Below are 23,149 nucleotides of genomic sequence, written 5' to 3'. Positions count from 1 at the left end.
AAGTATAAATGCCCCAATACCTCAACCTGCTTGAAATCCACAACTAAGCAAACACATTGTTTTTTTCTTTTTCTTCCCCAACAACTTATTTTTAATAATGCACTTTATAAATTAGAATACATCAAATATGAAGATTCAGGAAGCTTAGTTAGTATATATAAACCATTTCTGCTTTACAGTAAACTTTCTTTTTCTGCCTGCTCTGACACACATAATGTTATATACAAGCAGAATACAACATAGTTACTAGTGTTATAAGTTCAGTTTAGTTCCATCTTCTCCCAATGCAAATGTTTCTAAACCTCTTTTGGGAGTGATTCAACACTTTTTTTTTTTTTTTTTTTTTAACTGTTTTATAAACAACCTTTAGTACTGTAACTTGCCCAGTTCATTTTGCTAGGAACTGCCTGCTTATTTAACTTAGGAAAAAAAACAATTTACTCTTCCTCATAAGCAGAGTCAAACAATTTTTTTCATTTGCCTTTGTGTCTCAAATCTTTCAGGCTGACGCTTTTCTAGAATCTAGAAAAATCCTGCTAATTCAGACATACCTCCTGGAAAGGCTAAAAAAAAAAAAAAAAAAAGCACGGTTTAGAAAGGCAAGATCTCTATGAGAAAATGCAGAAAACTGGATGTTCTAGTCCAGCTTGTCTACCATTAAATACCTCCTAGGAACTACACTAAAATTATCCGTCCCTGAAAGCAGCAATAGAAGTTCTAAAAGAAAATGCTTTCCCTATGAAGATAAATATTGCTCCAGAACACTAATAACACAAATACTGCAACTCTGAAACCAGCAGTGACAGAAAGCTTTATTACAATGCATCTTTATATTTCATGTTCAAAAATAAAGTAACTTTTTATTACAGTTAAAGCAGACTTCTCCAGAGATCTCTTTTGCTAGAACAAAACTTTATACTTACTGTGAAAGTAATATTCTGTATGGCATACGTTAACTTATTTAGATCTTCAAAACTAACAAATATGTTGTATTGAGTGTAGTTGAGGTAGCCCAGGTGAGCAACAATGATTTCACTGCATTTCTGTGAACACATACAGGGAAGAGTAATATTTAAAAAAACCTACAATTTATTCTACAAAATTCACTGGTAATATAGGTTAGATAACTTGTTTCTGAGTAGGTAGATACGGATGATGCTTATTACATGCCTTATCAACAAACAACCTTGATTTATCGCTATACATTTCTCATAAAAGAACTTCAGCTATTCTCTTCCTAATGGATTTCATTCTGGATAAACTGTTTCAGACATCTTTAAATTCAAAACTAACTAAAAGTTTCACTAGAAACTCAAAAAACTTCTTGTGTGGGAAGTTTTTTCCCCCTCAAGCACACAAGCTAGCTGCTTTCAATCAAATGCTCTGCTACTTGCTGGACAAGAATTTTTCTCTTCTCTAGAGCTCAATACCTGTTTTTCTTTTCAAATTTTCCTTCTCGCAGTACTGTTCATCTGTTTAATCAGCACACAGTACTTTGCTGGCAGAAAGCTACAACAACAACAACAAAAAAGGGGAGGGGGTCTTTTTGAGGTAGTAGATACAAGCTACAGAAAGAAACAAACTAGCAATGTAATGGAGCATGCACACAAATATATTTAAAGTACTGCAGCAGAGTTTTCTTCAAGCAGACACATACCTGTGCACAACTGAGCAACCGTGTCCGGTTGTGAACTTGATTATTAACATAGGGTGTGCTTCCATCCTTCACCACTCCAAGCACTTTGACTGTCATAGTAACATTCTTTTTGAGTGATACTGTAATTGAGAGAGAAAATGTTAAGCTATTGCTGCACGCAGAAGTAACATCTCAAAAAGAGATCCAAATAAAGGTTAAAATGGATATGATATCCAAAAGTACTTGGTTATACTTAACAGGAATAAGGTTCAATTATATTAATTTCAAAACAAATATGCAAAAATACCCCTTCATTTATATATTCTGGCATTAAGTCATACAGCCCTTGTACTGAATCCTAACATGTTAAGAATTCCTGATTACAGTATTTCTCTTGTACGTACAGGGAAACTTCACTGCACAGTCAGTAAGATTACAACTTACACATCTAATTTCTCCCCAAACAGACACAGACTCTCTACACACTGCTGTTTTCATAGAAATAATTCCCAACCTATCCCATGCACCTGTTGCATTCAGTTCTCGAGATGAGCTCAATCCATCCCTTTACTGAGGGGAAGGGGCAGAGATGAAGAGATTGTGCCAGAGGAAAAGCCCACCAAGCACAGCCACAAAGAAACAGAACTGTGCACGCAACAACAACAACAACAAAAATAGAATACACAAAATTAGGTTGCTACAGCAGATTCCTAAACTCTAGGTAAGACTCTCACCATCATGCTGATCCAACTCGACTACACAGGTCAGCCACAGCTGTTGGTTATAAGTAGACAGTGGTGGCGAACTTAAATTAAAAGGCTTCAGCTGTTAAAAAAACACAACAAAAACCCCACCAAGGTTAGCATCAGTCATTACATTACACAATACATCTGTAGTCATAACAATGAAAGGTACATTAGGAACAATATTTTTCAGGAATACATTTAATATGTGCTATTGCATGGACAGTACAAGCACCCCACAATACATCTACCAATGAAGCAGCTAAAGCAGCACCTGTATTTTGCACAGCACTGACATGCACTGACTACTTAAAGCACATAAAAGCAGCAGCAAAAAAAACCAGTTCTGATATGAGAGATTTAGCCTAAAAAAAAAAAAAAAAAAAAGTAATTTCTAGAACTTTACCAGCTCAGTCAGACTTGTGACCCCAGCCCATCTGCTACAGAATTAAAACAGTTTAAACCTAAGTATTTAAACCACAACTATTTTTCTACTGGTTTTCTAGAAATCCCACATTCAAAAGCATAGGAGGTAACATTAACAAAGAAAATCTAATGCAAGAAAGGCATTTTTAATATCAATTAAGAAAAGTATTTTTTATTTTTGACATCTACCCATAATACAGTAGCAATTTAAATGTATGTAAGAGACCTACTGACCAGAAAAAAACCCTCCAGAAGTGTCAGGGCATTTAACGAAACTATACTTAATTTTTTTTTTTTTTAATTATTATTTTTTGTTAGCAACTTCATAAAAATTATTTTAGTTATTTGTTTGACAGCAAAGAACTGGACAGAAATAGAGAAACTGAAAATGAGAACATGAAAGCTTAATATGGAATTCTTCAAGACAGTAAAGATTCATGGTAAGAGGTCAGACTGCACTATTACAGCCACTTGAAAATGGACAATTAAGAAGGAAAACAGACATTCCTTCCCAGCTGAGAAAAAGGAAAAGAAAAAAAAAATCACAAGAGAGTTATCATTATTTGTCACTGAGAACATTGTTTTTCTGTTTCCTGTTCTCAGTTTCTCATCCTGGACCCTCACAAGAATCTCCAAGCATGAGTTCACCAGGGAATGCTATCAGCACTGAGTGTTTCTTCACCGTAATTCTTGATGAAGTAACACTGCCCATCACAGAACTCTCTACCTTACCTACTTGCGAGAGACTAAAAATTGGTGCTAGGTCACACAGTGGTAGTAAAAGGACTGAATGTTCTGTTTCAAATTGGAAAGCATCAGGTGGCCAAGAAGCTTCCTAGTAGAAAACTAACTACTTAAAACAATGGGACTAGAGAAAGGGTGTATTTGACATTATGGATACCAAGTAAAATATTTGGATAATCCAGCACTATTTATCAACCCTTACCTTTATGCTGCTATTTAAGTCAGTTCTTGCTACAGAAGTTTCAATTACATTAGGACCTACATAATAAAAAAGAAGGAAGAGAACAATATTGAAGGATCAGTGTAAATACAGGATTTCAAAAAGCTGTACAAAATACCTCCTCTCTAAGCAGGTAACTAGCACCCCATCTGGCAGATGTTCTAAGTGAAGGGTAAGTCACTTAGGCTTCTCAATATCATTAATAAACTTGGCCAAAATGTTTCCCCCCCAGCAGATTCTGCCATAATCTTCCTGAGCATAAATAAGGTGTAAATTATTAACCAAGAACTCCACGTCACAAGTTCTACATGCATACTCCAAATTACAACAACAAAGACACGGTGTATTTTCCCTAAAGCTACATGCTGTATGTTCTATGTTTCTCTCCCTGTATGTTGCAGTCATGAAAGTAGTTGGCTGCAGATAAAAGCCAAGTGAGCAGCAGAGGCACTGCTGTTACAGCACATAGAAGCCCAATCAAGGGCTGCAAACGCATCTGAAAAAACAGCTTTTTTAACTGCGCTTATCTCTCCAGTTTTTATGGCCAAACTGCTACCATCACCCAATTGACTTGGAAGATAATGACTATATTGCATTGCACTCACAACTGGACAAATACATTACATTGCATCTGACTGAGCGATGATAATACCTTTTTATGTATACGTAGTGTATTTGACTGCATAATTACTGACAGTACTTTGCAGCTCGTGCAGGATCTTGACCATATTGGGCTGTTCAAGCAAGGCAACCCACAAGTCTGTTTAGAAACAGTGCTCAGAGCAGCCAGATTGGGACCCTTCTTTTCCATAAAAATGGGGAGCTGTAATATATTATGTATACCATCACAATAACTGTAATTGCACAGAAGTTCTACAAACAAGTTGTCCTAAAACACACAATCCATTCAATCGACAGTTTCAAGTCCACCTGTAGTGGGAGATATCCAGCTCTCTCCCACATTCCTGCTCCAATGGCAATCACTCCTCCAATTTCTCCAGATGAAGACACACACACTGAATGTGTACTGATTAACTACATCTGTCCACTCACATCCTGCTCCCCTCTACATCTGAATGCAGTAAATGGGGAAACTACAAAACCTTTGTTTATTTTAGAAAAAAACTCCAGCAGCTGTCTAGCTGAACCCTCCCCTCCAAAGAGATGGAATTAGATCAGGATCACATACAGGTAAGTCCTGAAAACCTCTAAGCACAGAAACTCCCAGAACACCCCTGGGCAACCTGTGACCACTCTTATGATTAAAAATAATGTAACAGCAATCGTTCTTAATATCTAACTGCAATGTCCTGCATTCCAGCTTGCATCTGTTGCCTCTCTCCCTGTCACCATACACTTATGAGAAGAGTCTAGCCTCATCTTTTCTTTATCCTCTGATAAAGTCGTAGACAGCAATAAGGTCTTTCCTTCATCTTCTTATATACGCAAGAACACAGAGGACTAGGGAGAAAGGGACAGGATTACGGAGAAAAGGAAATGATACTCAGGCACGAGTACACACACAGAATAACTAAGCTTGAGAAAATCACAGGGAGTAGTAGGAAAAGGTCTGCAAGTATATACTGGAGTGTGAACAAACACTGAGATGCACAGCATAAACAGGGCTTCTATGTGTGCCTGGGTCTCTGGTTTCAGTTCCAGTCAGCTTTCCCTGTCCAAGTTTCTCTCCTGTTTGGTATAGCAATTTAACACAAGTTACCAGTCCTTAAAACATGCTGTTCCAGCCATTATATTAGTATTGAAAACTATGCAATAAAGACAGTTTTTCTATAAAGACCATGGAATTCAAAGTTATGACAGAGAAGCAACAGAAAAGAAGTGAGTGAGCTCATTCATGAGCTCATTCTGGACAAGAATTTCATGTTAGCTGACAGAACAGTTAAGATAAACATGTAGTATTTGCTTGGGCTTCTATAACCACTCTAACTACAATATTAACCATCTTACAGACCTTAAGCTTCATATTACAATTCAACTTCACTAGCAGCTATGTGCTACAAAGCCAGCTGAGAATTACTGAACTTCCCAGTTCTCAAGTACATACAAACTACTGCCTGGGTACATTTTTGGCCAGTATTTTTGTCTCAAAAAGCATAATTGATTTTCTGTAACTGCTCAGAGTTGATTAGTCATCACATTTCAGTACTTAAGTATTAACAAAAAAACACCAGAACAAAACTTTCTGAAGAGCTTTTTTTAAAAATAAAACAGAAAATATGAAAAAATACTGGAGCAAAGAGATCATAATCCCAGTTTTCAAAACTGAACAGCAACCAAAACAGTAACTCAGTTCTACTGCCACGCCTCTAGTAAGCAATATACTAAAGCTTTTTAAAGCAACTGACAGAAACATCTTGTGGTCTTATTATTGAATAAAACAACAACTGTACTTAAATTACATTGTTATTGCTTTCCTTTATTTTGCTAAGTTAACAGAATCACATTAGGAAGCAGAGAACCACTCTGATATGAGAAACATGAAAACTGCATAGGTACAGAAAATGAGTTCTGCACCTTATCCTGTCCTTGCACTCATCTCACCACAAAAATCACAAAGACACACTGGGAAAAGGGAAAGTGAGCAAGTGTAACCTGCAAAAAAACAAATCCACACCTCTTAGGTTACAAGAACTGAAAAGCAACACCCTCCTCAGAAAAAGCTATTTTCTTTACTCAGATGAGTAGTTATGACTGCTAACCTTCCCAAAACAGAACTGTTGAGTATGGGGAATGGTATATAGGTCACACATAAAGCTGGATGCATCTCCCACCTTCTCATTTACCTAGTGGGTTTGGTGAGCTTAGCTCAGACTGCACTCTTTGATGAGTGAATGCTCTATTGTTCGTGCCCCTCCTTCTGTTCACAAAGTATGAAGCTGTCAGCCAAAGCCATTAAAAATCACCACAGCGTAAGTGTTCATTCCGTAGTTCTCCTCCCAAGGTAAACAACTTTCTTTTAAAAATAATTAAGTTATAATAATGAACTGCGTCCAAGCTTCGTCAACAAAGCCATCCAACAAACCAGTCTCACAAGGAAAACAACTTTCCAGCTTTGCCAACTCCTGAAGGGAACCACAGACAAGTCCTGGAAGCCTGGCACAGTGCAGATGTTGGAGTGCTGCTTACAGTAGCCCTGGAACAAAGGCACCCATAGCACTAGATCTGTGTGCAGGCAGATATAATCCAAAAGACCTACAGCTCTATTTTAGGACTCACTCTCAATTAAGAATGAAAATTTCAAAGAGCACAGATGGTTGCTCACCCACTCTCAGGTAAAACAATTTTAAGCAATTCTGACAACTGATCTAATTCCAGTTTTCCATTTTGTCATTCGTATAAAATGTAAAAGTATTTGTTTAGTATTTTAGTCACAAAATAACGCCCTTCAGCATCCTTAAGCAAGTCAGAGGAAAAATACACTGGTTTATCTTCAAGAACTGAAATACAGTCCGCTTAAACCTTAGGCCTCTACAGTAAGTCAAGCAGCAGGAAAGATGGACTTGTTCCACAGGTAAATTTTTAATGCTACCATGAATAAAGTGCTTTCTGTAAGTATGGATATACACAAAAAGCTCAAGACAGGCAGGACTGGATGAGCCATACGCCTCTGCAGGCCTCTTCCTTCTAAAAGGAAGTGAAGGATGGGGTAAAGATAGACACAGGTGCAGAGACGGGTCAAGATGGCTGTCAGTGAGCAGCACAGATCATGCCAGTCAATACAAAATAAGATGTCATGTGGGGAGCTGTTAAATGGTGTAGCATGGTAGTACCCCTACAAAACAAACAAACAAACATGAGAGAAGAAACGTTCCTCCCCTGTAAGAAGTAATATTTCTGCAGATGTCTCGGGGCAGTATGCTCATTAGCTTTCACCCACATCTGTAACTACCAGGACACTAAGACAAAGAATACAAAAAGGTAATGTTTTAAAAAGGCAACATCCTTACCTGCTATTCCTATGAAGACTGTCAAACCAAAACAGACAAAGAATACTACAAAGACCAGGACAAAATGTCGTTTGGACAGCGTATATAATCGCATCGGTGCCAGCCTACAGAAACAAAAGAAAGCACAGAATTAGCTGTCAATCATATTCCTAAATTACAAAAAAAAAACCCACCCCTACCTGTTGGACAGATCAATACAATGGAAAGAAAGATGTGATGACAGAAGGACCAGCATGATAGAACACTACTATATAGGAAAGGAAGAAGACTGCTCACCCGTATCAGAAGATTCTAGGTTTGTAGGGGAAAGCTTCACCAAGGAGGGATTTCCATAAAGAGACCCTTCCCCAGTGGCAGTCAGCCCTTAAATGGAGCCTAAGAGAGGCGCAGCCAGGCTCCACTCCTTCCAGTACACATCTGAACTGCCTTCATCTGTGCTCCCAGGGCTGACCAGGTCCTTTCCCCAAGTGCTCAATCAGTGGTTCAGGCTGCGACTCAATAGTTCCCATACAATCCCCTTCACTATTCATTCCTCCACAAAAAAATATTAAACCAGTCTTTGTGGTAACATGCAATACTAAGAAAAGAACACAAACTAATGCTACTTTATAGAGCAAAGATAACTACTAGGGATTATCAGACATATGAATGGGTACATACACCCATATCCCAAAACAGACAAATTCTGCATGTTTTTTTTATACTAAGGCAAACAATTCACTTTGAACTAGTAAAAGCATATAATAACAATTTAAATTTTCTTAAAGAGTTAAGTATTACAGAATAAATGACATTTTTTTAATTAATGGTAGAGTTTGAAATATCAAAATATCTGTTTAATGATGATGTGGAAACAAAGAAAGAACACAGCAGTAATGAGGAATGCAAGCAGGGGACTATAAATGTTAAAAGTTTGCACAAGGTGGCTTTACAGGACTCTGGATAGCATCAGCAAACACAGGGTAACTTTTGTGATCACTTGCAAGAAGCAATAACCCAGATCAGTTTAAAAGGTCTCAACAGGTGTTTGTTCAAGGGAAACCGGTGTGTTGCACATGAAATTGTCACAATCACAAATAAGAACAGATCAGATCTCAGCTGCAGAGACCATCACTCAGAGGCCTCGCAGACAAATGCAATTTTAAGTTGACTTTCAAAAATCCCAGTTCATAGAGGTGCTTCAAACCAAGACTTTCTGCACAACTTTTGCAGAGATATAACTACACTACTTTTCCTAAACCAAGGTCTTAACACCTCAGTCTTTGTGCACTTAAAAGCTATTACTCTTGTGCTGGTGTTAATAAGTAAGACATATTATCTGACTGACAATTTTTCAACGGTACCTTCAGTTCTACAGATGATCCTTGTTTACCAAGAACATCAAGTGTGGGGTATTCTCTTGATTTAACAAGAACTCTCCAATCTCAACAAGAAAGTGCCTGCTACATGAAAATCGTTTTAAAAATGCCAATATGCCTTCATTGAATGTGACAGCCTAAGTGGATACCACATGCTCCCTGGAAGAGCACCTACCGAAGACTGCTCAGTATATGAAAACTAAATCCATGAGCTGGGAACAGCTGAAGTGAGAGAAGTGACATATACATGTAGGGAATGCATATCTTAGCTTATATCTGGAAATATACTTAACAGCCGCAGCATGGTGCATGATACACTTCTGACTTGCTATGCACATTCCTTGGCTCTGTTGATGTGCTTCCAATTTTCCAAGTTTTTGTAGACATTTGGAGGTGTATTACGTGTCATACATGTAAAGCAGCTTCACTTCCTCAAGGGAAAGTCACCAGGGTTCCCTCAGCCAGCACTCACAGCTGTACAGTTACCAGCAATCAGCACCTTCCCTTAGTGTTGCACCAGAACACAGGCGTGCTCACAAGCTTTCGAGGAAACCTGTTCCAGACATTGGTTCGTTCTTTATTCCAGTTTCTCTGGATGGGGCAACACCTAACAGTCAAAATGGGTTTGCATACACCTGAAAAGCAGGTGTGCCGACACTTTACAAGCAGAGAAAACCAGACATGCCGTGTCTTCTCCCCTTGTCTTTCACACTGCTACTCCTGAAGTCTCATTTAAGAGAGTGGGTGTAGGTATTTCACAGGTCAATGCTGCTGTACTGATCTGCCCAGAGACCACGCAAAAGACCAGGGTAAGAAGAAAAACAAACAAATGGAGCTCATCTGAGAAAAAGAACATTCATTGAAATGATCCATGTAAGGATTTGGAAAATGAGAGCGAGATACATACTGAAAAGTATCAAAGAATTGTAGAATGGCTTGAGTTGGAAGGGACCTCAAAGATCATCTAGTATGCACAGGATTTGCTCACCTGAGTATGCAAAATTAGATCCCCTCAGACTCAACTCGTATCCATCTCAGGCTGTTGTACCAGCAGTTATCAGTATGTAGTACTTGCATTGCCATGTTAGCAACAATCACAAATTGTTAATCACAAAGCATATTGCCCTTGGGAAAGGAGAAGAACTCCAGTCTGTAGCATAACAGAAGCAATTCATCTCTTTAAAAGAAACTCATTTTTTTCTGACCCTTTAAAAAGTCTGAAAATATGAACTTGTGGAAGTGTAAGAGCCAAAAACAAAATCAGCGAAACACAAAAGGTAAGCTATTCATTTTCATTTCCTTGTTTATCACAACCAAATACATACTTCAAGCAGGCTGGATGTACCAAACCGTACATACAGAAATCATACACACACATCTTCTGAGAAGGTCATATCTACCAGCAAGACAGAGGAAAGCAAGAAAGGACAGAAGGAAACAAAACAATAGAACCTGAGAGTCAAGGCTGGAAAAATACAAGCAAATCGAAATAAGAAGAGGAACAAGAATAACAAGTCAGACCCACAGAACATTTCTATGGGGTTTCAGGTAACTTAAAACGCACTGATAAATATTGACCCACATTGGATGTGATGGAAGACATGCATCTGTGGATTAAAGTCCTATGTAATCAGGTAGGATAACTGAACTTCGCTCCCTAAACTGGTCTGTGAGCCCACAGTTGTGCAGCATGCAGCTGGCCAGCAGAACCATCCTACATAGTAACAATTTGGAGATAAAACCGGTTGTGTGACCACATTGTTAGCAGTCCTTCAGAAATGCCTACTGACATAGCACCAAAGTCCATTCTGACGAATTCTCTACAGATTTACAAGAATAATTCTCACTCCCTTCAGAAGCCATTTGCTATGAAGCTAGACCTTAAACTAAGGTGATTTTGGCCAAAACATAGTTAAACATCAAGGCTTTTACTCACAAAACCAGCAACACCGGAACCCAGCAGCTTACACCCCAACATTTCCATCAATGCTGAAGTGATACAAGTGCTGTGCCAGAGAACTTTCAGAGACTTTGTGAAAACACCTCTCTGTTCTTAAGTCACAATAACCCCACAACACTTTTTGTTAAGAGCAAACAAGAAAGCTCAGCCAAATATTAACTGCAGTTATCATGACAGCCAACAACAATTTATTACGCTCCTACAGAGTGCTGTAATTTTCCCCACCCCTCCTTGCACTCACAGAATTTCCTTGTAACTCTGTGGTGTCCCATTTCAGCCTATCACCATCTGACAAGACAGGCAGATAAAATGACTCTCCTGCACGCTCACTGTTCTACATCTGCCTTTTGGAAAGAGATCATATAAAAATTTATGAAGACAGATCATCAACTTGAGTTTATTTCCCACCAACATCTGAAACGCCTAAAAAGAATGAGATATTTGGAAAACACTTAAGGGAAAATTCAAAAAGAAGCCTCACTCTGGAAGCACTTGTACAATGGAGTAAAGAATTGTGCTTCCCTTTGTCAGTGGAAGAAGCCTTCTCACTCCAGCCAAGGCAGTCTAATAAGGCTCAAGGAAAAACATTTCATGTTCACAAATTTGTCAGGAAATTTTCACACCCTGGATTTCTAAGCTAACTCAAATAGAAACTGATATTTTATAGCTACATGAGATTCAAACTAACTGCAAAAGAGCAGAATGCACAGCGATACAACAGAGATATATGAGACATCTGAAATGGTAGTCAGTAAAAAACCAAGCTACAGCAATGTAACTTGCAACAGGTAAGCAATGGAAACGCATACTTGTAATAACTGCAATCTTTCACTAGCCATTCACATAACAGACATAAAGGTGAGTTACATTTTGCTTTTTGAGCCACACTTTGCCTCAGGCTATTTCTCATTTCCTCAACATCACATCACTTCCACTGCCTACACTATGCAGCCTCTACCACAACATCATTACTAAAAACAAATTAATAGTTATAATGCTCCTCACTTAAGAATATCACTTCCAGATGAGGAGGATGGGACACAAGTAGGATTAAGAAACAGTTGATATCAAAACCACAAATAGTTCATTTTTACGCATGTTCTTTAGCCTATAATGCTCTGTCTCCAAATGCTCCTTTTCGACTCTCCCAAATGAAAGCACAGGAACCACTCTGATTTAAAGTGCTGCATATAGGTCTCTCACGAGCTTCCTCTTCTCCAGACTAAACAATCCCAGCTCCCTCAGCTGCTCCCCATAAGACTTGTACTCCAGACCCCTCACAGCTTCGCTACCCTTCTCTGAACACACTCCAGGGCCTCAATGTCTTTCTTGATGTGAGCAGTACTCAAAGCGTGGTCTCACCAAGTACATAAGGAATACACTATGCACATCCACAGCACCGAGATTACCGGCACATACCCAATTTCCCCCTTTTAAAGGCCATTGCTGGCACACCATGAATTCCCCCTTGTAGATGCATGATGTCACAGTAACAGCTAAGGAAGGATGCAAGACACACAGCCGCATGCAGCAGCAGCACTGAGTGGTACTGTTACACGACAGCCGAGCACAGTTACACCAAACAGGTCCCGTGTTTGGTGACTGTTTTATGTCCTTCCTGTGCTGCTCTCTGACGTCGGAGCGGTCAGCCAGGGCTATCGCTCTGTTGGTGCAGAGGGACACCTGGGGAACAGGTTTTTCTCTTGCCTTCACCGATACAACCTGAGACGTGGGGTTATTCACCATATGGAAAGAAAACTTTCCGTGTGTGGCTTCTCTGAGTTTTCTGATTTGCAGAAATCAAGTCAAATAATCACAAATATCAATCCAGCCCCACCGATCTATTTCCTTAACGAGAAATGAGGTGCGCGCCGGATAACAACTCGGGTTCCCGCCGCTGAGCGGAGGACTCTTCTTCCCCGTCCCGACCAAGCGTCCTTTAGCCCTGCCGCGGGACGGGCCTCCCCGGGGCTGTTGAACGGTCGCTCGCCGCGGTCACTGCCGAACTGCGGGGCAGAGCAGTCCCGCGGCGCACCCCACCCGGCCCCGGCAGCTCCCGCGATCCCCGGCCCCGCGCCACCCCGGCCGCCCCCCGCCGCCAGCACCACTACTCACGGCTCCATCCCGGCGCCGCATGCGCAGTCAGGCGCCACCCCCGCCGGCCGGCGCCGCAGCCGTGGCAGGACCGCCGGCAAAACCTCGCGGCGGCTTCCGCCTGCGTCACCCACCCGCCCGCCCCGCCGCGCAGCGCCGCCACGGGGGCGAAGGGCGACGCCGCTAGGAGGGGGCGGCGGCGCTACGGCGAGCGGCAGCGGACACGGGGCGGGGCGGTACCGCGCACGAAGCGGCTCTGCTGCCGAGGGGACTTCGTGCCGTGCTCGGGTGCTGGGGATGGAAACTGGGAGTGAGCCGTTACCTCACACCCCTTAGGAGTAACTTCATTTTGCACAGGTGCCGAGATGAAGCTGGGTTTTATTCTGCCTTCCTGCCGAGTCTCCCCAGGCTGGGCAAGTGCTGTCAGTGCCGCTGGGGGAGATGATGAGAATTGGTGAACCGAGGATGTTGCCAATTTGTATTCTGTGCTCAGTTTTGATGGCTGTAACATTTGGTTCTGAAAGTCCGTGCTGCAATTAGAATCATGGAATCATTACAGTTGGAAAGACCTCTAAGATCACCTAGTCCAACCGCCAACTCATCACCACCACACCCACTGACCACATTCCTCAGTGCCACATCCACATGGCTCTTGAACACTTCCAGGGACGGTGACTGCACCACCTCCCTGGGCAGCCTGCACCACTGTCTCACTGCTCTTCCTGAAAATAATTTTTTCCTAATATCCAACCTGACCCTTCCCTGGTGCAACTTGAGGCCACTCCCTCTCATCCTATTGCTGCTACCTGCGAGAAGAGGCTGACCCCAGAGGTACACTGGGACACCCAGCGCCCAGCCCGGGATGAGACTCAGAGCTACCTTCCAGCTGTGACATGTGTCACGTACGTAGGGTCCAGCCGCCCCAGTGTGACCCCAGAAATAATCACATCAATCAACCGACGTACGATTAAAAAACATCTCCTCCATGCTTCCATTAAAAGCTTGCTTAGGCAGCCAGATGGTTTCATTGCAGTTCGTTTTGAAAGGCACTTAACATCAATAATACACTCTCAATAATTTTACTTGACTAGCCTAGGGGCAATTGACATTGTTACTGGTGAGCTGCCAGCCCTGTCTGCCCCCGTGTGGCTGCGGTGAACCTAAAAGAAGGCTCCTGGCAATGCGTCCAGCCAGCGTCACCAGTACCCATCACCTCAGTGAGAACTTACAGCATGGGGGAATCACACCATAACCGCACAAAAAGGCTGTGCTGAGACATTCCAGGCCCAGCTGTGTCCTTCACACTAGAGCCATTCAGGGCAGCCCGTAGGTCATTCTGTTAATCTTGGAGTATTACTGCTAAACTCGACGTCAGCACAGTGCTTCCCTGTATAAGCTGATAGGCCAGCAGGTTCATTAACCTGACATTGTTTTTTCATGAATATCAAGTTGTTACTTACAGTTAATCAACTCTGAAGTCAGACCTCGATTAAGCCACCCTCCTGCTCTCTCCTGTTTATCAGGAAGGCACTTTAATTGCTTGCTTTCCTATCAAAATGTTTCCAGCATGCTGAACTCCGCAACATTAGCCTGAGGAAAAAGTAATGAAACTCCCACAGAAATACTTGCCCGCTGACTGCCAGGCTATACCTTCCAGTAAGCTTGGCATACCTCACTGATGACATGTTCAAGAGAAAAATGTGCAGGTATTTTAGTACAATTGGCAGTAAGTTCATTTTTTAAACCCGTATTTTACTTAAAATTGCTTAACACAGAGAATAGAGTCATTAGCTGCCAGCTCTCCACCAGCTCCTCCTGCCCTTCCATGGCCTAGCAGGCACAGTGGGGAAGGAAGGAAGCCACTGGTGGGAGTGGAGGCACCCAGTAACAAAGTGCTCACTGAAATAGTCTGTTTGCAGCCATTTTTCAGGGCTAAAAGTTAGAACAGGCTCTGAAACTGCTGTAATAAATCAAGGGCTGAGAGGATAATGTATCACTTTTCCCTTCTTCTGACTTCTCTAAGATTATCTACTGCACCAAGCATCTCCCAGCATGCCAGTGACTTACGTAGAAGCACTACGTCCATCCAACCTTGTTCTGGGGTCACCACTTAGGTTATTTAGTATCACATGCATTAATCTGCAAACTTCTTTTGTACAAGCATACCACAAAGTGCCACCCTATCTTGGAGGAACTATCAACCTAGACAGATGGCATTGACTGGCATGCTGAGACATGGCTAACTCTGCTCTCCTCATCCTCTCTCAGGTGCTGGTCATCCAGCACTTGCTCATGGAGTTGTATACCAAAAGGCACAATTTGGAGACTGTTATGGGTTATTGAACAGAACAAACTCACTAATGTGGATTCCCTTTCATTCGTACAGTATGAATGAGTGTTCTGCAGCTTTGAGGAGTGAGGATGACATAGCTTGAGACGGCTGATGAGCCTCTCATCTTTAGTTGTCACCTATTCCCAAGGAACAGGCTGCTCACATATGGCTGTTGAACCACATGTTTAAAAAAAAAAAAAGAAAAGCACAGTGCCTTAAAGGAAATCATCACCAAAAAGATGTCACTAGAGTGGGACAGCCTCAGAGCTGAATCAGAAGTGACTCACCCACCATGCAGTGAGAGCACATCTGCTTGGGATAAGAGCTTCACCAGCTGCCTCTGAGCTAGGTCATCCCCCTCACCGACTCCCCACCCAGTCCCTGAAGATGAGCACATACCAACGTAATGCATAAGCAGAGTCAAGAAGAGCTACTACCCTGCCAGCCACAAAGGGCACAAAGTTTGGTATTCTTCCATTTCTTTCAGTCTTGAGTGTTCCTGTTCCCTGTTGGCACTCCCTAGAGTGTCCCTACAAAACTCAGAAGTCAGACTGCAGCAAAGTTTTATTTATTTATCTATCTTTCCTAGCAAAAAAATGATTACTTGCAAACTCAAGCCCCTCTCCTTCCCTAACATTTAATGGACTAGAGCTCTCAATTTCCATAAAGGCAACGGAAACTATCAGTCAATGCCAAATGGCTTCTCAAAAAGGAGGAGAGAGTTAAGTGGTTAATAGCCACACATTTATGTATATAGTGCATGAGAGGAAAACACATGCTCTTATACGGTTTTACTGTCTTTTCACTTTGTTGGTCTGATATATTATTTGCTTTTAGTGATCTCACTATTTTAGACAACCTCTTTGTTTTGAAGGCCACACCACAATTCTTTTGTCAAGTTTTCAAAATGTCTTCTGTCTTCAGAGCAGTTAGGCTCCCCATTGCATCCCTGAGTTGATGCTCATTTGTAACCTCATTTGTAACCTGACCAAAAGTACTGAATAAAATAGAGAAAAAGGATGAAATTCTTAATTATCCTTCCCGCAAGTGAGAGTTGGCTGTAAGAAGAATGCACTGTAGTATCTAAAACTAGTGACCACAGATCTTACCAAGAATCTAAAGGCAGATGGCACTGCTGCATCCATCGATCCATGTATTCATGCAATAGCAGGTATGCAGTAACAGTAGCAAGAAACTTAATTGGTTTAAGTCAGTGAGGTTAAGATCCTGGGAATGCAGAGAAATACTAGCATGGTATCTTTGTCATGAAAAGCTGTCTCCTTCCCAAGAGCACAAAATAACTCAATTTCACCATTTACCATCCTAAAAGTTCTCCAACTGATACCTTGTGGGGATACGCTCTCTGAAGGAAAGGCAATCTAATGCTAACTCTACAAGCCCCTTTGATTCAGTGGGGTTGTGTCTTCTCTGCTCAACACAAAAAGTCCCTCTATATGCACTTGCAATCATATAACAGTGTTAACAAGAATTTATTTCAGAGAGCTTGGGTTTCTTCTGGAAAGAAAACTGAGTACATGCATATCCCAGGACCTCTCATTTCTTAATCCAAAGGTTATTCCTCCCTTCTTTACTCATTCCAGCGTCAGTACTCGTTACTGCTCTCCAGAAGCACAGAGGTAGATCTTCATCACACCTCATTGCTTTCCATGGTACCACACATTGTGTCCAGATGCAATGAGCCCTGTTCTGACAGCATAGACCGTGGCTGTGTTAAATTCTGCTAAGCTGCCAGGTGCTTTTTCCACCCTGCATGATGCTCTGCAGTCCTTGCTATTGAGAACAAGAGGCCAGGTTCACTATGATGTTCCACAGCCTTCAATGGGGAAAACAGGCATAGCATACTAAAATCCAATGGCCTAAGCAGAAGAATTGTGCAAAAACACTCAGAAGTAATAATGCTCAAATCCATAGTAAAGTAGAGCTCAAAGGAGAGCACCTCGCAAGGTGCCTAGCCTTTCCTTTTGCCTGAAGGGAATAGTCACCACATCCATGTCTTTCTTGGTATGCACTTGTCTTGTACAGCATCATCATTCACATACCTTTTTTTTTTTTTTTTTTTTTTTTTTACAAAAACATTACATAACTTTTCATTCCCCAACCTGTATTTGCGAATATTATTGTCTGTGTAGTTCCTGGCATTTGATTCTCCTATTTTTCATTCAAATTTTTCAGATCATTTCTCTGAGCAAAAAATTCATTTAGTTTATAGCTCTTTCCTCAAATACATTTGGAGTCACAGCATCATTACTGTTGGAAAAGACCACTAAGTTCATCTAGTCCAACCATCAGCCCATCCCCACTAGCCATGTCCTTAGTGCCACATCTACAGTTTCTCGAACATCCCCAGGGATGGTGGGTGCCTGCCTCCCTGGGCAGTCTGTTCTAATGCACTGCCACTATTTCTGAGAATATTTTTTTTCCTAATATCTGAATGCCTGAACATCCCTTGGCCCAACCTTTCATTATTTTCCTAGCTTTGTGCAATCCCCGAACATGAATACCCTCTAGCTATTATGAACACAGCAGACAGGCACAGAAGCAGTGTACAGTTCCATCCAGAACATCCACCATTCCTTCCAATCCACCATCGCCAATAACTATCATAGCCTAACCAATTTTGTAGCTCTCCCAGCGCTGTTTCATGGCCTTTTTATACCCAGCTATATGGCGGGGGATAGGCCTAGCACAGGGCCGTGCAGAGGGATATCCGCACCAGGCACCTGTGCGATATGGATGCTGGAGGCAGAAGGGGGGTGTTGGGTTGGCTGTGCGGCGCCTGGGGAGCTGCCAGCCAGCAGCCGGGCCTTGTGCCTTAAACCGACATCAGATCCATTCCCCCTCGGGCAGGTCCTCTGACCCACCAGTCGGGACACCCCGCGTTCCCCGCTGCCAGCCCCGCGGAGCCATCCCTGCGACACGGTCCCGCGCCGGAGCTCCGCACCGCGCCTACCGGTAATAGCGGTCATCCTTGTAGGGGGTGAGGTCCTCTCTGATCTCCCGGTAGGTCTCCCGCACCCGCTTGCAGAAGCGCTTGAGCTCGCCGCACAGCGGGCTGCTGAAAGCGGCGAAATCCGCCTCCATGCCGGCTCAGGCGCCGCGATCCGCCATGCCGCCGCACGGCCCGCCCCGCGCTGCGCCGCGCCTCGGGGTGGGGCTTCCGCTCGGTGCTGCTTTTCAGCACCACGGACAGCGGCAGCCGCGGCCCAGGGGCGCGGGGGGACCTCTGCCTCAGCTGAGCGTACCTAAATGGAGGCTTCATGCCTTATATGCATATATACGCAAACCATTCCATTCTTAAAAAAAAACATTCTGCCTCTGTTTACAATGAATGCCCTGATTATTCATAATCTCTTACCTTTCTGACCCTCCGGCAGCCTAATATACATAAGAGAAATTTTATGCTAAACCCTCTTTTCACAGTCATAAGGCTGCAAAGGGCCCAGTGTTAGGAATTACATTGTTTGGAATTTCAGAATGGCTTCTACTGATGGCTTTTCATTTGGAATAGTGCTGTTTTGCTTTCACCTGTGTTAAACTTTAAACTTCCCTCAACACGACTCTATCAACTCCAACCTTAATATTTTCCACGAATTCATGTCAGCTGCGGTGTGCACGCTAAGAATGAAAGCTTGCTGCTACTGATACATTATTATTGTTTCCAGAGAGCATAGATATAAATCTCAAAGTCTGCTTTACTGTCCTTCCCATGGAAGCATCTTCCCTATGTGAGTTCAGGAATTCAGACTGAGCTGTTTTGCAGCCTTGCCCTCGGTCTATATTTTATCCCTTGTAGTTATCAGTCAACTTCCACATCTCACCAAGATGAGGTACACAAGATGTCATTTCAGGTGGTGCAATGGAGGAAGGACAACATGGCTCGCACCATAGGTGGGGTAAGGAGAGGAAGAATGATCTTCAAATGTGAAATTCTTCTTCCCAGTTCTGGGTATTTCTAAGTCTGAAAAGACACAAGCAACAACATAAAAGCCACACACACACACAGTTAGGCTGGAAGGCTACAAACAACCCATGAACTGTTCTGGCAGAAGATCCAAAGGAGAGCAAAGAGACTCACCACTTTGGGGCAGAGCTTGATCTCCGAAGCCACTTAGAAACCTAGGCAGTGGCCTCAGAGGCTCTGCAGGTTCCTCATGCTCCAGTAGCAACTTCCTGCATTTTGCTATGTGCAATCATTCAGTCTCTACCAATGCATGCAGATGGTCATTAAGCAGGGCTACCCCGGAGTGTTTACTTCATTGTAAATGCTTCATTGGAGAGCAAGATTAATTCTTCTTTGAAGGGAAACAAGGCTTAAAATTCTCTCTTGTATATATTGTTTGGTGATCTCAGACTCAGAGGGAGGAGTTAACAGTAGGATTTTTAAATATTTACCAGAAGGAAGAAATAAAAACATTTGTGGCTTTGGATGGGCAAAAAACACATTCACTGCTGGGAGTTATATAATTAGCGTAACAAAGTAATAAAAAGTATGCTCAAAGACTAAAACTCCTTACCATATAATTACTTACAGCTAAGTGACCTCTACTGCAGAGATTTAAAAAACAACAAACAAACAACAAAAGAACAGAGTTGCTTGAGGGCCCAGAGCAGCACCATTACAGAGATGCAATATAGTTTCCTCCTCATTGTGCTGAGCATTACCCAGATTGGCTTCAAATCCATCTTTTCCCTGCACCATCCCGAGGGCACTCTGGTACCAGAGGAAATCTGAGCCACCGTGGAAGGATGATAAGCTAGCAGGTTACTTGCATAGAGAAAGTGTTAGCACTGATCATATACCATTAACCTACTGACTCCTGCTACCAAATAAAGCAGACATCATCTCAAATAATTACCAAGAATTACAGGGTTAAAATTCCTAGGCTTATTTTGCAACTGTGTGAGCCAATTGCATAGTCCCACTGAGGCCCATGTTAGATTCTCAAAGACTCTAAGAATGTAAGGGATTAGTCTCTTAAGGTCACTGTGTTGATAAAATAAGCCATACACATAGCTATATGCATGCAGTGATGTGCTAATTGAACGTTCTCAGTGTAAGGCCACGCAAGCAAGTAGGGCTGTGATTGCTGTGCTTTGTGCAGCCAACAAAACACCCAGAGGACAAGCAGAGGTGTGGCTTGGGAAACCTCAGCCACCTAAAAGCAATTTTGAGAAAATGATGAAAATTATGCCATAGTTACAAGTCTGCTCTGTTTGTTTCACTGTTCTGTTGTGTTTGTTTTTTTCTTCCTCAAGTGCAGCCCCTGATACACACTAGTAGCTCCCAGATAACATTTTAAAGGAGAAAAAAAAAATAGTTTCTATCCAAATGGCTTCTACAAAGAAGTTTCCGATGTTCTTTCTTTTTAAAAGAACAAAAAAATTAAAACAGACTTAATACATTAAATTAAAACATAATATTAAACAAAATATTAAACAGTCACTACTATTAAAACCACCTGCCTGTTTTCTTTTGGTAAATTCTAATGGATTAAACCATCACTCCTCAGAAGCCAAGAGATCACACTGCTGCCTTTATAGGTTGTCATTGTTTCCTGCCTGTTTGGTACATTGATGGATTAGAGTAGGCTGGCACAGAAAAGCATTCAACTCTGTAGATTGCATAAGTTCAGTAAAAGCAAAGAGAGGTCAAAGACACACATTTTTTACAAGATACAAGAGCAACCAGCAAATTCCCTACACTTTGACTCTGAGGAGAACAACTTGCCATATGCATTTCCAGGCACCTTGAGCACACTTCACCAAACACAGCAACTTCTGTGTCAGCTTTGTTTGAGTTCTGCTGCTTTTTATAGCACGTAGTAAGAGCATCAAACTGCATCTGAGAACAAGCCAACCCAAAGCAACATTGAGAATCCTATAAATCTAAGTTAGAAGCTAAATGTCTGGAACTTCATACATCCCCTGGGTGCTCCCAGTGAGGGGGAGAACAGCCCCAGGAGTCTATAACTACAATGTGATCAAGCTCAACATCTGCTCAGTGCGTGCAGCATATAATCTCATGTGGACAAAGTTTATTTTGGAGGGGGAGCTTAACAGAAGCCTCCAACACAATTTTTCTGATTCTCCCCTGTGTATAGTTACCATTTTACACATTAGCCACATGCATTAGATTCTAATAGTATCTAAACACAAACCTTAGAAATCCAAGGAAATTCATCCAGATTATTACTTTAGGCTCTTTCAGAAGGAACAGTAGCTGGTGCTGAGACGGTGAAGAAATACATGCTGGCAATTAAGATCTTCCTCCCCCCCCACCCCTCAGCAAAAGAAGAAAAAGAACAACCAGACACAGCTGTTTAGCAAATATTTTTCCCTTCAAAATTGTTTTGAGCTGGAGAGAGGCAGCTTCAGAATGAAACAACTGCTGTTTCCCTTCAGAGGGGAGCTAAGGACTGACACATCAGATTGCACACAAAAAAAAACACACATTCATGCTGACTTTCCCAAGGTAAGACAATACAAGCTGCTGCCATCAGGCTGCAAATACACTTCTGGATCTAGCTGCCTGCAGGAGCTGTCCGTGAGCATCCCTGAATGGGACGAGTAGGAACTGTGCTAAGCCCCACAGGAACTTCAAGACCTTGGTCTATCCTGCCATATTCTTCACTACTGCCTTGATACTGGAAGAAGATAACCCCTGCCCGCCCCCAAACCACCTTGGTTTGACTGTTGCCTTCTGTCAGAAAACCAGTTGGTCACAGCTAATCAGTTCTGTGCCTGCGGCTGTTGCCATACGTCCCTTACTGCTCCACAGTGGATCACGGCGTGTGCTGGGTACTGGTTAGTCTTGGGGAGCTCAGCAGGAGTGTGGTACTCACAGTGATGCAAGGCTGCTCATTTATTTGAAGAGTGGCACAGAGGCATCAGCTGGGACAGCCCTTGACAGATCATCTTTAGCAAATAATCTCTTAGCTGGCAGGGGCTTTGGAGCCATGGCTAGCTTGTCATCACTGTGAGGAATGAAGCTTTCAGCAACTGGCTGCAGCCGGGAATCCTGACCCTCAGATCAGCGGTAAGAAACATTCATCTCTTCCTGTCTTCGGAGACAAATTTTTCTGCCTGCTTTGAAGAGATGTGAAGACAAGAAAATAAAATGAGATCTATCATTTCTTTTGATCAAAAGATAAGAAGATTCCCTTGAAAGGTAGTTTCAAGGATTGGAAAGGGGAAAACTTAATCACCACTGATTCACACTCCTTTGTGTCTCTTAGTATGGCCAGGCAGGAAAAGCCCATTTGGAAAGCAAAGGAAGGATCTAAATGGACTAATTGGGAGTACGACAAGGATATGTAACCAATGATGTTGGAAAGTTAGGTTAAACAGGTTATCATACTAAAGAAGAAAGCTTACCCTTGTCCTGGACTCACTGAGAAGACTCCAAGAGGAGTGATCTCCAAAAGAGATCCTTCCCCAGTGGCAGTCAGCTCTTAAATGGGTTCTGGGAGAGATGGAGCCAGGCTTCACCCCTTCCAGTAGCACAGGAGAACTGTCTTCATCTGTGCTCCCAGGGCTGACTAATTTCTTGCCTCAGGTGGTCAATCAGAGGTTCACGCCGTGATTCAGCAGTTCCCATACACAAGGTAAAGGTAAGTTACATTTTAATGTGGTGTTTTAGTATGATTA

The 23,149-nt window shown here is 42.2% G+C and overlaps 1 protein-coding gene across 2 annotated transcripts in view; it reads right to left on the bottom strand.

Moving 5' to 3' along the window:
- The window catches only part of TMEM181 (transmembrane protein 181), a 31,522-nt gene extending 12,907 nt beyond the window's left edge, over positions 1 to 18,615 (bottom strand). Inside the window, exons 1-6 of one of the 2 annotated variants that reach the window (XM_085217145.1) lie at positions 18,453 to 18,615; positions 7,738 to 7,841; positions 3,752 to 3,807; positions 2,371 to 2,461; positions 1,658 to 1,776; positions 924 to 1,043 (exon numbers count right to left, since the gene is read on the bottom strand). In XM_085217145.1, the coding sequence (XP_085073271.1) occupies positions 924 to 1,043; positions 1,658 to 1,776; positions 2,371 to 2,461; positions 3,752 to 3,807; positions 7,738 to 7,841; positions 18,453 to 18,583 (621 nt within the window). In that variant the 5' untranslated portion in view covers positions 18,584 to 18,615. Of the gene's footprint in view, positions 1 to 923; positions 1,044 to 1,657; positions 1,777 to 2,370; positions 2,462 to 3,751; positions 3,808 to 7,737; positions 7,842 to 13,170; positions 13,331 to 18,452 lie in introns of those variants that run through there. The other variant, XM_085217146.1, reaches the window with a different exon arrangement.
- Positions 18,616 to 23,149: the final 4,534 nt, after the last annotated feature.

Source organism: Meleagris gallopavo, chromosome 2 (genome assembly GCF_905368555.1).
Source record: "Meleagris gallopavo chromosome 2, MGAL_WU_HG_1.1, whole genome shotgun sequence".
In the NCBI taxonomy this organism is placed as follows: domain Eukaryota; kingdom Metazoa; phylum Chordata; class Aves; order Galliformes; family Phasianidae; genus Meleagris; species Meleagris gallopavo.
The sequence above is the reverse complement of the archived record's forward strand: the minus strand, read 5'-3'. Positions and strand labels throughout refer to the sequence as shown.